Source organism: Pyxicephalus adspersus, chromosome 3 (genome assembly GCF_032062135.1).
Source record: "Pyxicephalus adspersus chromosome 3, UCB_Pads_2.0, whole genome shotgun sequence".
Classification (NCBI taxonomy): domain Eukaryota; kingdom Metazoa; phylum Chordata; class Amphibia; order Anura; family Pyxicephalidae; genus Pyxicephalus; species Pyxicephalus adspersus.
In genome coordinates, this window is record NC_092860.1 from 152,226,818 (window position 1) to 152,243,695 (window position 16,878).

Sequence of the window (16,878 nt, forward strand, 5' to 3'; positions counted from 1 at the left end):
TATATATATATATATACATATATATATATATATGGCAATAAAGCAAATAAAAAAGATATTGTTCATACGTGGCATATATGGCGGTCTGTTCAGGGCTTCATTACGACAACCATTGACAGATCCATGAACAAAACTGGCAGGCTCATTCATATCCTAAAAAAAGTAATAAAACAAAGACTTTAACTTGATGAACTTTTGGTGCCATATCTAAGATAGCAGTACTCAACAATAGTCTGAATGTTGATTTATCTCCAGCAGATATACATCTACTGAGTTTTTTTTTCATATAATGCAGTTAATATTAATATAAATTATATTACAGATATATACAGACAGTGACACAGGAGGAGAGGACACTGACCCAAAGAACTTACAATCTAGGAGGTGGGGGAAGTATCAATAGGAGGGGAGATATGTAGTGGTGGGAAGTAGTGAGGGTTTTAAAAGACAGAAGAAGACAATTAGGCAAATTTGAAAAAATGGATTTTGAGTGCTCTTTGAAATGAGGAGAAAGTAAGAGCAAGCTGAATAGGATGAGGAAGACCATTCCAAGGTCGGGGCAGGTCTATAAATGTCTTGGAGCCATGCATATGATGAGGTTATGAGTGAGGAAGTCAGTAGTAGGTCATCGAAGGAGCGGAGAGAGCAGATTTTTTTTACCTGGTAAGAAAGATAAGTGAGGCAAGAACTGTGGAGAGATTTGAAAGCAAAGTACAGGAGCTTGAATTTGAATGGAAGCCAAATGAAGAGATGCAGCAAAAGAGGGGTTGTGGGAAGGATGGATGAGTCTGGCTGCAGCATTCATAATAGATTGTAGAGGAGAGAGTCAGGTAAATGGAATACCAGAGAGGAGGAGGTTACAGTAGTCCAGACGAGAGATGATGAAAGATAGTCATTTCTGTCTTTTTACATAGTGTTTTAGGGACTATTTAAAATATGAAAAGTATCATGGAACTGAATATTATGAAAAATATGAGAAATGTCAAGTAATCTTTATAAAATAGCTTCCGGTAAGCATTTTCCTGTAATCTATACTAACAGAATGTTGTTTTTTAATAACAGCGGAAACAATTTAGGTAAATTTTTTCACTTTTAATAACATTTATGAAATATTTTTTATTAGTATATTTAAGGTTTGCAAATCCTTTTAATAGGCTAAAAACTATACAAAAATAAAACAAAAATTACAAATGATGGTATCAATGAATACATATGAAAGGTTTCTCTTACAATCCAAAGTCCGTCAAACCTAAGATAGTCCCTTCGATATTCTTCAATTTCACGGTGCCACCACTTAGCAGTTCTTTCAAGAAAGAAGTCAGGGAATGCAGCATATGCTCTGTAATTCTAATAAAAAAATGAAAATTTGATTATTTTGTAAAACACAAACACCAATAAACCCAATGGTTATGCATTGAAGTGTCCACGTTTATCACCTTCACTTGTGTATCCCAATCCTGAGAAAGATCAACGTAGACATCGGGTATGTCTGGCCAGACCTTAAAGCAAAAAAATCTGTGTTAGTATAACAAAACCTAATTTGGAGTAATTTTTATGGACATATGAGCTTCTCTCTAGTTGGCAGTAACCTACTTACCTTCCCCCATACTATTTCATTGCTTTCAGGCCATTTAATGAACACATCATCTTGAACACCTCTTGTGAAAGCTGGGTAGGGTTTGGTTTCATTTCCTGAAATTGCAGGATCCTATAAAATATTAAAACAGGAAAGGAAATGTAAAGAGGTACATTATTGTAACGTTATTACTGTGAATTACATCAAACTAGCAGGAAAAAAAGAAAGTACCAAAGCTATTTGATTTTGTTCTGTCTTTACAGGCTATGATTTTTTATTTATTCTCTTTATTCCTGCAGGAGTTATGCTGTAAGATTTACATGTATATCAGTTCACCAATACTTGGTCTTGGTTATTTAAATGAATTCCAAACACAATCTTGATGGGTAGGCTTGGTTCGCAATTCAAATACTAATCTAATATTTCTGACTAGCCTAATATATTAATGTCAAGTAATGCATTTGAGCAGAAGCTGGAGAAAGCTAGCTGAAAAATAAGCATTAATATTTAAACACAAATAGATTCTAACCGTATTTTTAAAGAAACAAGTCCGTATTTTTAAAGACTCTTGGTCAAGTATTTTATTGCTGTTAGTGTTCCTACTACAGCAATTCAACCATTCCAAAAATAAAGTTAGGGAAACACCCAACATTTTGAGTTGTCATCAGAGCAATGGGTATTTTAAAATCCACAGTTAGAAATGTGTTCTGGGGACAGAAATTTTGGAGGTATTTCCTCAAATTTCCTGTGTATTTTAGGGCATGAAGTGAAATCTCCCTGGTGAGGTGCAACAAGTAAATAAATAGTTACGCATTAGCCTCATAGGGGTTTTAGCCTTTGCCAGCCCTATACGAAAATGAATGAGCATATACATTAAAAATATATTATATGATATAGTATAATTATTATCTTTTCAAATGTCTTAGGTTCAATAGTTTTTCCATACTCATTATCACTTGCCTGGGCTCCTTATCAAATCGATCATTGACAATTGCGTTTAGTTTCAATACTGAGAAAACTGAATATTTAAATCACAGCCCTATGTACGAGTGGTGATGAAAGTCGTATCCTCATTGATCAAATAATTTTGATTCACTTTCAATTTACACACACATCACTCACCAAGAGAATAACAAATTTCATTCCTTCTTCTCTTATACGGTCAACTAGAGCTGGCAGTCCTTTGAAGTTGGCACCAAGTGTAAAGTCCATTTGTCTTTCCATGTAGTCTATGTCAGCATATTGTACATCCTGTAGAGACACAAACATGAATGTACTATAGCAGTAAAAATAAAATCATAAATCACATGAACTGGAGGTTTTCCAGCTATTATCTATGGTGGATTCCATAAGAGACTTGAGCGAAGGCTGGAGGCAAGAAACATTGTAATAATTGTGTTAATCCTTCATCAAATTTAATTTAATTAGAATGTAAACTATTTAAGGATGAAGGATAGCATTGGAATAAATCAACTTATGTATTTCTAAACCAGCTAGAAAAGGGAAAATATGAAGGTTGTGTGTCCAATGTCAGAACAAATTGTGGTTTCCTATAGGTAGTGGCTCAGCACAAAAATGGCCTGGGCTCTTTCCCTGAGCAGATTCTGTACATGTTTCTAATTGTAAAAGAAGAAAAAGAAAATATTAAAGTCTATGAACACTGCAGATCACATGACAGTTTAAAAGTTTTTTGAACCATGTACAGAACCGTCTAAAATACCAACATTTGATAGGGAAATGGAATTGTGCCCATCTAAACATAGCAGGTAGCAAGAGGAGAATAAGGGAAACTTGATTCCAGCTCTTAGCCATACAATTGTAGTTGGTTATCACTCATTTTTAATGGAATCCTGTCTACAGAAACAAATGTCAACACTGGCCAGTTGTACAAGTAAACGCAATCATTATACTTCTGTTGTATTTTGTGATGCTGACAGTTTCAGAGATGTTTAGGTCCCTTATACTAAAACAAGTTTTCCTTTTATTTTCCAGCATCTAACAAAAATGCATATATTTGTTTTGGATGAATTGAAATGTACATTTTCCTGGAGGAATAATTTAAGGTAACCCAGTCTAATGTCCAAGCTTTGTACTCACATATGGAATCTGGGCCCGTTTCATATTTTCATACAAATCAGCAATTTCTTGATCATTCTTGTATCCATATCGACACAGCTGGAATCCAAGAGCCCAGTAAGCTGGCATTACTGGACGTCCAACGAGCTGAGAAAATGAGGAAAAGAAGTCAGAGTGTGAAGGTTATTTTTTTGTGTTTTTGCCTGTACTGGTGTAAATAAAAGGCTACTTACGTCTGTGTATTGTTGGACAACAGCTTCTGGTTTAGGACCTAAAACTACATAAAAGTCTAAAATTCCTCCAATTGTGCGGTATGTTAGAGCTGGTGTTTCCTGTAAAGCCAAATCTGGAAGTAAAATTATAAAAGTTAGAGGTGGAAATAAACCATAGTTAATAAAAGCACTGCTGCTAAAGCCGAACTGTGGTTTACCTTGCCAACTACAAACTAAGTTTGGGATCCATTGATTGTACTATATGGTCGGTTATCTTTTTTATGACATTCACATTAAGCATCTTTCACGCGATGCATAAAAACAGCTTAGAATACAAGCATGTGGTACATGCCTTTCAATTAATTTTTCATAATTTTTTTATGGTTTCCTCAACTCACATCAATGTAAAGCTTTGGTGTGAACAGTGCACTTAGAAATCAATTGTTTTTATGCTGTGTCCATTTTGGGACCGTATTGAGTAACACTGCTGAATTTAGGTCAACACAATGTAGCTTGTGCTAAAAATTCAACTTACCCATAGCATTACTGTTCAATAGAAGAACTCCATGTGCATTTCCTTCTTTGTCAAGCCCCATGTAAAATGGTTGAACACTGTAAGAGTTTAGATGATCCTGGAGAAAGAGTAACATGAAATATAATATAATATTATATTAATAACCATAAACCTACTGAATACATATATTAAACATATAAAAACAAAACAACAAAATATTTTGCTTTTTATGCCCTAAAAGGCCTCCATAAAGGCTGTCAATGTATTTAAAAGAAAAAATGCTTTCGTTTCCCGCTCAAAGAAATCAAATTGGGCAAGATATGTAATAAGAACAGCACTCCTTCTGCGTTTGTAACACAAAATTGAGTTTTGCCTGCTGCTGCCCAGGTACATGACATGAACCTTCTAGTTACCTCCTGAGGGGTAAGTGGGGAAATATGTCTTATATACCCATATGAAATGCTGTTGGTGCTATGAAGAGATACAAACTGGAAAAGCAGTTGGTCAGTCATATAAAACTGAATCTAAGAAACCCCAGTCTCTGCACACACACATATTGTCACTGGGTACAAAAAAGGTAAGAGTTGATTGATCCAAGTAGTTTTTTTTTTGAGAATAAATAAGGAGCTTACCTTTTAATATTACTAAAGTTTACAGTAGATGAATCCACTTAGTGTATTTAGAGATCCATTCCAGTTCTTTAAATGTACTGTGTACATTCTTATTCTATAACCTTTGCATTGGAGGTAGCTGAAGAGTACTGCAGAGTTGGACGTGTTAAAACATGAGTAGAAAATGCCTGACTGTAGCAGTGTTCCTTTTTTTTAATTTTAAATAAATACTCTGGAAGAATTGTTTACGTTGCACCACAACCTAATACTCATAAATACCAAGGGGTTTTCATTCCCCAGCAGAGAAAATTTGCTTGGGTTTTAATGGTGCCAAATATTAACACTAACATCACAATATATATGTTAAAAAACAATTTGTTTAAAAGGACTTAAAAGAACTGTAAAAGTTATTATGTATCATTAAAAATCATGTGATTATTGAAATTGTGATTATTGCATTTTGCATTTATCTTTTTTTGATACGTTTTTTATAATATTCTATAATAAATTGCCACACATTGTTTTTTAAAATTTATTGTGTTGTTAGTGTTGATTTTTGGTACCCTAAAAACCCATGCAAATTTTCCCTGTTTGGGAAAGAAAACCCTTTGGTTTTTCAGAAAAATTACAAAACCATTTTGGCAAAAAATACATGCGGACTGTATTTTTTTAAGTGTCCTTTGATCTATGATCATATCATCTTTTCTATATTTCCTCTAATAGCTAAAGCTATAACTACAATATACAATTCCACACCTCTAAACGGAATCACCCCTTAGACATTTAATACAACATATTCACTTACTAATGGAGGCTGATCTTTAGCAAAAAGACCTATAGGTCTCCTTTTCATTTCTTGGCGGAATGTTTTATGTTCTGTTTCTCCAAGTCCAAAGACATAATCAGAAGGAAGTCGTGTAGAAATCTGAATAAACCTATCTTCAAAGGTCATTCCAGGCAAATGAGAGTCCCATCTGATGAACACAGTAAGAATGTTGCATATTAGTTTATATGACAGACAAATATGGATTCCAGTGTTTTTGTAGACCCTAAGTGCATTATAGAATGATAATGTCTATATACCATGTCCACCGTCAAGTAACACCCACCTCTACATTTATACAATTGTTTCCTAACAATACTATGTTTGGGATCTTTACTATTGAATTAAAAAGTTAACGACCAAAGCCTTAAATGTTTGTTACAATTCAGTATATGGTCCTGAACATTTGCACTCGTAGCTAAAAGTTCTTAAGTAAGTTGTACATACATGACAGCACCATTGCTCTTCCGAATAATGCGAAGTCCAAACTTCTTTTCTTTAACAACAACCACTTCATACATTCGCTGATCTGTACTACTTGGACTGCTGGGTAGAATCAGTGGTACTGGAACTTCATATCTTTTGCTATTAGGATCAAAGATCTATCAAAAAAGTTTAATATCAAGTTTCGATTACTATTGACATGATTCATACTTAAATATTGTAACAGCTTTCTAAAAGCTCCACAATCTACACTCCAGCATCTCAGAACTAAATGAGTAGAGATGCAAATTCTGTCAAAATAAATTTGTTTAGATCTGTCATAAAATCCATTTAGATTTCCCCATTGGATGGTGGTTGTCATCCAAGTCGGGTTGCTCAAATCAAATTTCAATCCTAGGTCAGAATAGCTTGGATCCAAGTAGGAATGGACTTTACATGTCATTAACAGGTATAGTAGGGCTCGACTAATTCATATAGTCAATGACAGGTATAGTAATGTAGGAGTTGAACTTGGATTGCTCAGATTCAGATTCCTCAAATTCCAAATTTTGATCCAAGGTCTTACCAATCTGTAAATCTAAATAAGCTCTAAATCTAAGTAAATCTGAATGTGATCCGAAATATGCAACAACCACTACAACAGTTTTTTTGTTCTATGTCTCTTCTCCCTCCATCATTTCAAATTTAGCATAACCTTTGAAATCTGCTTCTTGTCAAAAATGGTCTAACCCTTCCTCACTATATCCAAAGCTAAAAAATAAACAGTTTTACCTAGAATTGCATTTTAAGTAAACTTTTTTTTATAAATGCGCTTATTAAAGTGTCCAGGAAAACCAAAATATTGGGAACAAAAATATTTCTCAACATGCAGGCTACACTTACGTCTGTAAATTCAATCCAAGAGCACTGAAATATATTCCTACCTGGCACCAAATAACCTACATGACATGACCAAAAATGTTATAGAAGCTCTACTGCTTTTGCCAAAACAAATTAAAAAAAAAAAACTAATCAGAAGAAAATGATCTGCACCTGGCAATATGAAGGCTTGAATCAAATTAAAGCGTTCCATTTTATTCACATTAAAGTCATTAAAAATGAAATTTAATCTCTGGATAAGGAAGGGATTCTTCACAGTAAGATCTATGAGCATGTGGAATAGGCTCCCTGAGGAAGTAGTTTTAGCAAGTTCTATAGATTGCTTTAAGGAAAAGCTAGAAGAACAGAATATAACTGGGTATTAAAGTTTTAAAGTAAGGATAACAGAGACTGCTGATCCAGAGAACATCTGAATGCCTCATCACTAAGGATTTTTCCCCTGTTCCTCTGTATCAACTATGGCTATAGGGTTTTTATCAGCAATATATCTCCCCAGTAGTTGAACTTAGGAGATAAAACTATGTAACTATGGAACATTTAAAAAATAGTGGTATAATATTATTTCTATTGCACATTACCTTGAACTGCAGCATATCATTTTTATGGTATGTTACTTGTAGTCGTAATTTATTAATTGGTGCAGAAAGAGCCCTGTATCATTGTGCAGTATTCTGAGGCAAGGAGAGATCCACAATGATGCCATCTGGAGTGATCTGCTCATTGTCAACAACATAGCCATAATCATCAGGATAATAACAATAAGGAATGCCAGCAACACTGGACACCTGCAACAGAGAAGTATTTCATATGTTAAAAGGCAAGGAAAATACTATGTTTATGAGAGCATCTATTCTTTTAACTTCTTGGCCAGCTTTGGCATTGAAATTTGGGAGAATTTTATTGTCTCGTTTAGCTGGTTGATGTCTCAATTCTTTAAAAGAATGCATATTGTGTGTAGAGGATATTGTAACCAAGAAAACCTCACTATTTTTTATAGAAAATGGCTTTACTGAAAAAATAGGGAAGAGATTCATTCATGTTTTTCTAAGATATGATATTCCAGATACCAGAAGTTTGTAATAATTTTGGGCAAACAGCTCTGGAATTAAACAGAGAAAAATTGGAAGGACCAACACTATCTGGAACAGCGATGCCACTGGTGGACCGAGAAAAATTTGGTGGTCATAGGCTCTGGCCAGTGCGACCCTGAGTGGGGTCAGGAGAAGGACGCACCTGCCAGAGCCACAGACCACGTCCACTGTACAGATCCCAGGCTCAGGAAAGTGAGCAGATTGTCCCTCTGGACACTGAGGGACAATGTCTGAGCATGTGATGGAAGAGTGAGTGAGTTCTGGCATCACAACATCACTAAATGGTAGGCTTCTTCCTCTTTGAGTGGTACCCAGCTTCCAGTGCATGCGTGGTCTGGTAAATGTAGTGGTCTGCTGGTCAGAAAAGGTTGGTGACCACTAATCTAGAACATCAGTTACAATTGGATGAGGTAATTTTATTCTCTACATCAGTTCTCCTAATTGTAATGTAGTAATATTACAACAAATATGAATACGTCAAGTATAAACCAAGATTATTAGTCCTCAAAATGCCATTTGAAGGAGAGTATTGGTTAATGCTCAGGTCATACCAGTAGATCATAATGTAGTACTACTAGAACTAGTACTAGTAATATCCTAATGTAATGTGTGTAGCAATCTTTGGCCCTTAGGGACATCATTAGTTTGGTATTTAGGAGTTTGTTACACAGTTTAAATGATGACACAGTACCATCTACTGGTGGCCAAAAGCCCTGCACAAAAGATCAATTAGACGCTAGTGACCCATTATAACCTATCATAAATCTCAAAAGCATAAAAGAGCTTATCCTGTAAAAAAAAAAAAAAAAAAAAAGAGAGAAAACAAACATATTATTTAAATTAAGCTCATGTGATTTTTATTTTTCCTCATTAAATTAATGTTTTAAAATAGTACACCATGGATATGAGAAGAATACATTCACATTACTTTATTGGCTTTTCTATTACCTACTGTTGTGAATGTTAGCAGTGTTGGAGTATTTATACCCCAAATTTATACTAACTCAAAGCAGTTTTGTTGTATTCTGAGGTAAAAAAAAAGTACTATGGTTTACATTCTGGTTTATATTTAAGTATATACAGAATATGTTCTTTTATTATACATACCTCCCAGATGCAGCCACGATCATTGCATTTCCTTTCGTCAGCATGGGGTTCAGGATGGCAATCAAACTTTTCAGAATCAATTACACCTCCAGGAACCAACTGATCCCATTCCACTGTGTATGATTCTCCTAGTGTCAGTTGAAGGTCAGATATGTGTAGAACCTAAAGCATGAATTTGCAAAGTATTATTCATTTCAACTCTAACATTGTTAATTTCTGATTTAGGACTTCCTAATAATATCTGTATTGACTTCAACCTGATGCTTCACAAATTTTTACTACATCTATAATTAATGGATTATAAGCACCATCGGTTTAGAATATAGTACATGTATTTGATATATATATAGATGAAACTGGTCAGGAAACCAAGGGCAGGATAATTTGAAAATGCTAATTATGCCAAAATGTATGCCAATAATGTAAAAACATGAAAATTGCTTCTTACCTTAAAATTATCAAATCTGAAGACATGGTTTGAAGACTGAATGACACCTCCTTTCTTCACTGTGACTCTTCTGGTACCCGTAGGAAGTCCCATTATTTTTATCTCTTCAAATTTAAGATTGTTGGGGTCTTTATATGCTGTTTGTTTGGCTTCAAGAGTTAGAACATTCTATAAGATCAAAAAAATCTGTTTTGTAACAATATATATGAGTGGAGTTTAATTAACTTTATGAGACAGCATTTTAGGAGTTGAGAGTTACACTCTAAATACACAAAGTTACTTTAATTTGCAAAACAAATAATTCCAGCAAGTTTTCAGACGTCAACTTCTTACTTTTCAATGTGGAAAACTGAAGGAATTGATAAAGCATATAGGATATGCCCCCTAAAATGTGTAGTCTGATTTGCATAGGGGTTTGCATCAACTTCCTACAAGTTTTAGGATTTCCTAAAATAACAAAGCCAAAGCCTAAATAAATTATTTGTGATTTGAGCCTACTTTAAAACATGCCACTAGTATGTGCATAATGGTAAATCATACCCATTTGTGATTTTAAACATATACCATTAAGTTGGTATAATGTGTATACAGTTTTATTAAATTATACATTTTGCTACAGAATAAACAAGACTACTGTATAGTTAAAACACCAAAATAGAAATCCAAGACAAATACTTACATTGTATACCGAGAAATTATAAAAAATATGGTTTCCAGTCTCAATGGTTTCTATGGAAAAAAACAATTTAAATATAATTTAGAAAAAAAAAATAGAGCTGTATCCGGTCAATCCTCCTTAACATTTCATAATTAAGCAAGAAAATTAAAATCCCAACAAAAAAAATGAAATATCAGTGAAAGTAACTCTAATCATTAAAGAAAATATTGTCAGTTATCATTAAACTGAAGAACTAGACACAGTCACAAAATGTTCACAATTTCAGGCAAGGAGCTGCATATTAACATTGGCTCAATTTAGTAATTTTAACAGCTCTTAGTGTTTAAAAACTTAGTTTTTAAAAGTTAAATTAAATTTAAAAACCTAAAAAGGTTCTAACTATCCAAAGGAATATTATAAGGTTCTGTAACCACATTACAAACAAAGTAAGACAACTTAATTGCTGAAATGACAGGGAACATCAGCAATTATCTACAACTGCATCTACCTCTCGATTCCAGATCATCCCAGAAGAATTCTCCTTTGGCAGACTGTGCATCATCCAAGGCAACTAAAAGGCCAAGAGGATTTTTCCGACTAAGACATAAAAAAAAAATAAGTGTTTATATATTTTGTAAATTAAAAACAAATTTAGAACAGAAAGTAATCTATATAAATTTGAAAAATACTGTGTGTATATACTATATATATATATATATTTATTTGTATATATATTATTTATAATATATATTTATTTTTCAGGTGGCATGTCAGAATATTTTTTGATACTTACCTTTTAGGTACATAATATATTTTTGTGTTTTAGAAGAGCAAAAAAACTCAAGACAAAAGCAGTTGTTGTGGATTCCACCCTTTGGATAAATCTTTGTGGGAACATTTTAGGCAATTCTTGGTAAATATTTGTAATGCCCCGTAGTTCATTTCCTGATGTTCTATTAGCGTTTTCAGAATTATAAGTTGTTCAAAAAAAGGTGTTTTTTGCCCAAATTTGCAAACACATGCTAACACTTGTTCACTTTCCTTCAACACTAGACCCCATTAATAGCTCTGCTGACCGTTGATAGGTCAGGTAGGCCATTAATGGCCCTGTAAAATGTAGATTGGCATGATTGCAATGTTGTTTATTTAAAAGTCTACTTTATAAATAAGATAAAAAAGATAGTATTCCTCTCTTAATGACTACAGATGGTACCATGAGAGCTATGCAAATGGTACAACGTCATTGCTTAAAAAAATAATTTAGCATTTGTTCTCTTATATCCCCTATATATACTTACATTGTTTTCTAAAATTATAAGAAAAAAGGAAGTTCTCAGAATGTTAACACAATTCTGTGAGTAAAATAATAGAAAATGTATTGGTGATGCTTACCAGCCTAGCAGCGTAAGGTGGTAATGATTACTACATATAGAGGACACTGATAACGGGGGTATTGGGTGAGGTTGATGCCTATATTGGCCATCATTTCCAATGCTAGTCAAGCTTGTTTCTCATACCTGTATTCTGTAGTGTGAGCTGGTTTTTGAGTAGGGAAAATGTAGCCTCCTCGAAGATGAAGACCCATTTTGTCTGCTGGGAGATACATAGAAACATGCTGCTTTCTATATGAGGACTTTTCACCCTGTAGGAAGATGGAGTTATTATATCTGCAGAATACTCTTGAACATATAAATTGTAAAACTGCGTAAAATTTGTGCAGCTTATCTTTTTGTATTTGTACAATGAAATATTTTTTAGAACTGCCTGGAAGTGAGGCACCAGATTGTGGATATACTCATCACGGAAATGTGAACATCGGCATTGGTTTTAATAAGTCCCCCAAGGCATTAGTATTTTAGCTTTTAATATACAAAATAAATATTTAAAATAAATAACAATAATGTAATATTCTTTTAATGCTCCTGTAGGCTCCTCCTCTTGTAAAACTTGTCCCTGTAAATGTCTGTGAATCTTCTCATATTTTCAGGACCTTGTATTTCTAGTAGTAGTTAGTCCCATTCAATTGTACATGTTTTATGTGATATTGAAGATGTTTTACAGCCAAGCTGCTGCATTTAGGCTGTGAACATCTTCAACATAAGACAAGTCAAGTTTAATAATTTTTTTTTTATATACAGAAGACTAAAGACTACAACTAAACACAATAACAAATAATCACTCTGTAATTCCCCAACTAAATGTACTATAATTACTACAATTTTATTTAAAAAAGCATAAAATGTTTACCGTTTCATAGTCATACCACACAGCATCAGGGATGTAAGCATTGGCATGTTCTGAGCCCTGTATTAAAAAGATTGCTACGGATTAATATTTATATATATAGCATATCATTTTAAAGTGGCTGCACTTTAATTTCAGTACTTTTTTTTATATTTTTATGACAGTGACCCAACACTGTCTTGTTGCAATTACAAATTTGGTCAAATTGATCTGTGTACCTTAATTTTTTTGATTGACTTCAGTGAAAATCAAGTTGAGTGACTTGATTTGGTTGACAACAACATTGGCATTGAGGGCTGTCTTTCTAAAACAGGTAATCTGACTTTCCGGTAAACATTGCCTCATAGGAATCTTCTAGGTCATTGTGTTTCAGAGGCAGTAATTGATTCCCAAAAGGGAATCTTTTAGGGAATGTCACATTCCCTGCATATAAATAGAGCTTCAGTAGCTCACAGTAGAACACAAGATCAATTTTAAAAATGCCAGACCAATGCCTCCAACGCACTCCTAACATTAGTCCCTAGCATTACCCAGAACTAGTTTAACTGAGAAATATTAGTTCAGAGTTTAACAAACTATCCAACTTCCAGTCTTCCCACAGATCCCCCTATTGCTGCCACAACGCCCCAACCCCCAGGCTGACTATTATAATAAGGCTGCAGTAATGACACCATAATATCACTTTGTATTTCTTATTATCTGAAATACACAGTTACAGCTGCTAGGACTTTTATAGGGTCTGGATGGGTCATGTAATATCTGATCATATCAAAAAATAGGACTCCTGCAAACATCAAAAATTTCTGCTATAGTCCCTTGTTGGCTCTTTAGTAGATTAGGGTATTATGAACTCACGTTGACAAAAAAATAATTGTTGATGAGAATGTTCATTTCAGAACAAAACCAAATGATGGGTGTGTTGGTCAGATTTGTGATTGACCCAAACAGAATCATTACCTAGGTTCTCCTAAGGCAGTCTTCACCAGACTTGAAATGATTTCATAACTCAGGCTCTGTGAGCCAGCATAAGATGTCATTACTTTTCTACAAGGCCCTTAAGCAATGTATTTATGAATCTTTAAATCTGCCATGATAACAATATCCTTTATATCTATAGATGTCACTACAGAAGTCATGTAGATGGACCACATTTGTTTTCAGTTAAACGTTCAAACTTCCCTTACAGTTACCTGGGTTATTAATAGGTTATCTTTAGGAATGTATGAGTCAATTTAACATAATGACATGCAATGTTATGTTCAACTTTACTAAGAAACATATGACATACCTGTTCAAGAATAGGTGTAATAAGAAGTCCAGGTCCCCATAGAAATTGTTGATCTATTGCCCATGTTTCTCTATCAGTATAGAATCTGAAAAAAGAACAGGCTGAGATGAATGTATTAGCTGAGAGCTTGCTGTCCAAGGTTAAGAAACTATTGTGATTTACCCTTGTCTGTCTTTTTTTGGAGGACTTTAGGTACTGCCGGACCAGGGCCTTCAACCCAGTCCCAACACTGGTCCTTGTACTAACCAGACCTATCCCTAACTATCATTACTTGCAGAGCCCTAGACACTTTCTGGGGCTTTTAAAGCAATTGAATAGATTCTTTGTTGTACCTAACATATACTTCAGTATAAACTCTGCACATTATAACCTAAAGAAAGTATGGCCTACATTCCTAAAGTGTTTTATGTTTGCTCTGGAATTGTCTGACCATACAAGAACCTACCTGTACTTATCCAGAAGTTCTATATATGCCCTTATTTCTGCCTCCAAGGAATTATTGAGCATTTATATAAAGTTTGGGACAACTCAAGCAAACTTTCTCGCTATTACAATAGCGAGAAGTGTTTTATAGTGTTTTCAATCCAACATTCTGAAAATATCTGAGGGCTTTGCCTTTATTGTACTTGGTGCTTTGTCTTTGCCTTGACGACTGTGGACACTATTAAGTGAAGGTCAGTACTAAAAATATTTTGAAAGTCTGAAACCATAGTCACCAGTTCAATGTGCTGTGCTTTACACTTAATTTCCTTTATGTCAATATATCGTATTTTTCGGACTATAAGACGCACTTTTTCTTCCCCAAAACTGGGGGGGAAAAGTGGGTGCGTCTTATACACCGAATACATGTTAAATATAATTTAAAAAAATCATACTCATCCGATACCGCGATCCCGCGATGCTGCGTGCTTCTTCTCCTCGCTCTCCTCCCGGCTCCAGCGCGTGTCTCCTCCTCCTCTGAGCGAGGAGAAGCCGACACGCATACCCCAGCGATCCCATAAGCAGGCTGATCCAGCCTGCTTACGGGATCGCGAGGGCACGGGTGCTGGCTTCTCCTGGCTCTCCTCCCGGCTGCAGCGCGTGTCTCCTCCTCCTCTGAGCGAGGAGAAGCCGACACGGATCAGCCTGCTTACGGGATCGCGAGGGCACGGGTGCTGGCTTCTCCTGGCTCTCCTCCCGGCTGCAGCGCGTGTCTCCTCCTCCTCCTCTGAGCGAGGAGAAGCCGGCACACGTGCCCTCGCGATCCGGTAAGCAGGCTGGATCAGCCTGCTTATGGGATCGCTGGGGTATGCGTGTCGGCTTCTCCTCGCTCAGAGGAGGAGGAGACACGCGCTGCAGCCAGGAGGAGAGCGAGGAGAAGAAGAAGCCCAAAGCATCGCGGGATCGCGGTATCGGGTGAGTATGATTTTTTGGCACAGGGTGATCAGAAGGGGATACATTGTGTCAATGTATCCCCTTCTAATCACTCTGTGTCAATGTATCCCCTTCTGATCACTCTGTGCTTTATCAAATAAAAAAAGAGCGCTTAAAAATTGTCAAAAACTAGACCATACCAAAATGTATGACACTATTTTATTATACAAGATTGTTTATAGCTAGAGGGCAGACAGTCTATCTTCATCGGGACTTATTTTGGTAAACTTTGGATTGTAAATAGAGTCAAGTGCACTTGCTGAAACCAGGATATATCGCAGATCAAACAAGTGACTGGGAGTCGGATGTTAATATGGCAACAGCTTTCACATTTGTCATGTGCTAACCTTCTTAATGAATCACAAACAACGAAACAATGAACACTAACAATTTCCAACGAACCTAACTTGCATAAACAATCATGCTTACATGGGAGCAACCACACCAAAGTCGGGCTTGTTAAGGGCTGGATAGTTGAGGAGGAATAGTTACATATTTACATAGTAGGTTAGGCTGAAAAAAGACATAAGTCCATCAAGTTCAACCACAAGGGAAATAAACATATCCCAGATATAAAACCCTATAAGACATAGTTGGTCCAGGGGAAGGCAAAAAAAAAACCCTGGTACAATTTGCTTCAACAGGGGAAAAAAATTCCTTTCTGACTCCATGAGGCAATCGGATGTTCCCTGGATCAACAGTCACTGTTATTTTTACTTTAAAGCCTTAAAACCCAATTTTATTCTGTGCTTCTAGAAATCATCCAGCTTTTTCTTTAACCAATCCATAGTAGCTGCTGAAACTACTTCCTGAGGGAGCCGATTCCACATTTTCGCAGGCCTTACAGTGAAGAATTCCTTCCTTATCCGGAGCTTAATAATTAAATTTAGAATATGTTGGACCTACCACCACCCCTCTATTCATTTTTTCTTCTCAAATCAATCAAAATAAGTAAAAGACACAGAGATTGCCATAGATTTACTTGACTTCCCATATTGCTTTGCAAGACTATTGAAGCAATCAAATACTGACACTTTTGATTGGAAAAAAAAATTTCAAGTAAAGACAATTTTGATTAATGTTAACTATATTAATGTTTTTTTAGCCAAGAAGCTCGATTGCACATTAAGTACTCAGCAGATTCAAATATATTTGTAGACATCTACAATAAGCCTATTTATTTGTATATTGCAGTTTGAGCTGAAACCAAACCCTTCTAAAGTGCAAATGGTCAACAAAGTTTGAAATAACTTACTCATGGAGCAGAGGTCTCAGCACAGTTTCTCCTCTGGTGTGAGCTTTGTAGAACAGAGTGTAAAGGTATGGGAGCAGGGTGTAGCGGATATTTAAGTAATGTTTCGATGTTTTCACAAGAAGAGAATCAGCACCATAATAAGCAGGGTCTTGTGCCTAAAATATTAGAAGATACAATAAGTTGTCTTGATTTTAAAATGTGAAAGCTCCAAACTAGAACATAAGTGATACAAATTGCTA

At 35.2% G+C, this 16,878-nt stretch overlaps 1 protein-coding gene across 1 annotated transcript in view; it reads right to left on the minus strand.

Annotated features, from left to right (window-relative positions):
* Nucleotides 1-16,878, minus strand: part of LOC140327530 (maltase-glucoamylase-like) — a 78,442-nt gene that overhangs the window by 41,008 nt on the left and 20,556 nt on the right. Inside the window, 19 exon segments of the mRNA XM_072406921.1 lie at nucleotides 69-153; nucleotides 1,231-1,347; nucleotides 1,437-1,499; nucleotides 1,598-1,708; nucleotides 2,699-2,827; nucleotides 3,674-3,799; nucleotides 3,886-3,998; nucleotides 4,400-4,496; nucleotides 5,795-5,963; nucleotides 6,260-6,414; nucleotides 7,714-7,920; nucleotides 9,334-9,495; nucleotides 9,782-9,949; nucleotides 10,461-10,510; nucleotides 10,948-11,036; nucleotides 11,957-12,081; nucleotides 12,687-12,743; nucleotides 13,972-14,056; nucleotides 16,640-16,794. Coding sequence (XP_072263022.1) covers nucleotides 69-153; nucleotides 1,231-1,347; nucleotides 1,437-1,499; nucleotides 1,598-1,708; nucleotides 2,699-2,827; nucleotides 3,674-3,799; nucleotides 3,886-3,998; nucleotides 4,400-4,496; nucleotides 5,795-5,963; nucleotides 6,260-6,414; nucleotides 7,714-7,920; nucleotides 9,334-9,495; nucleotides 9,782-9,949; nucleotides 10,461-10,510; nucleotides 10,948-11,036; nucleotides 11,957-12,081; nucleotides 12,687-12,743; nucleotides 13,972-14,056; nucleotides 16,640-16,794 — 2,263 coding nt within the window.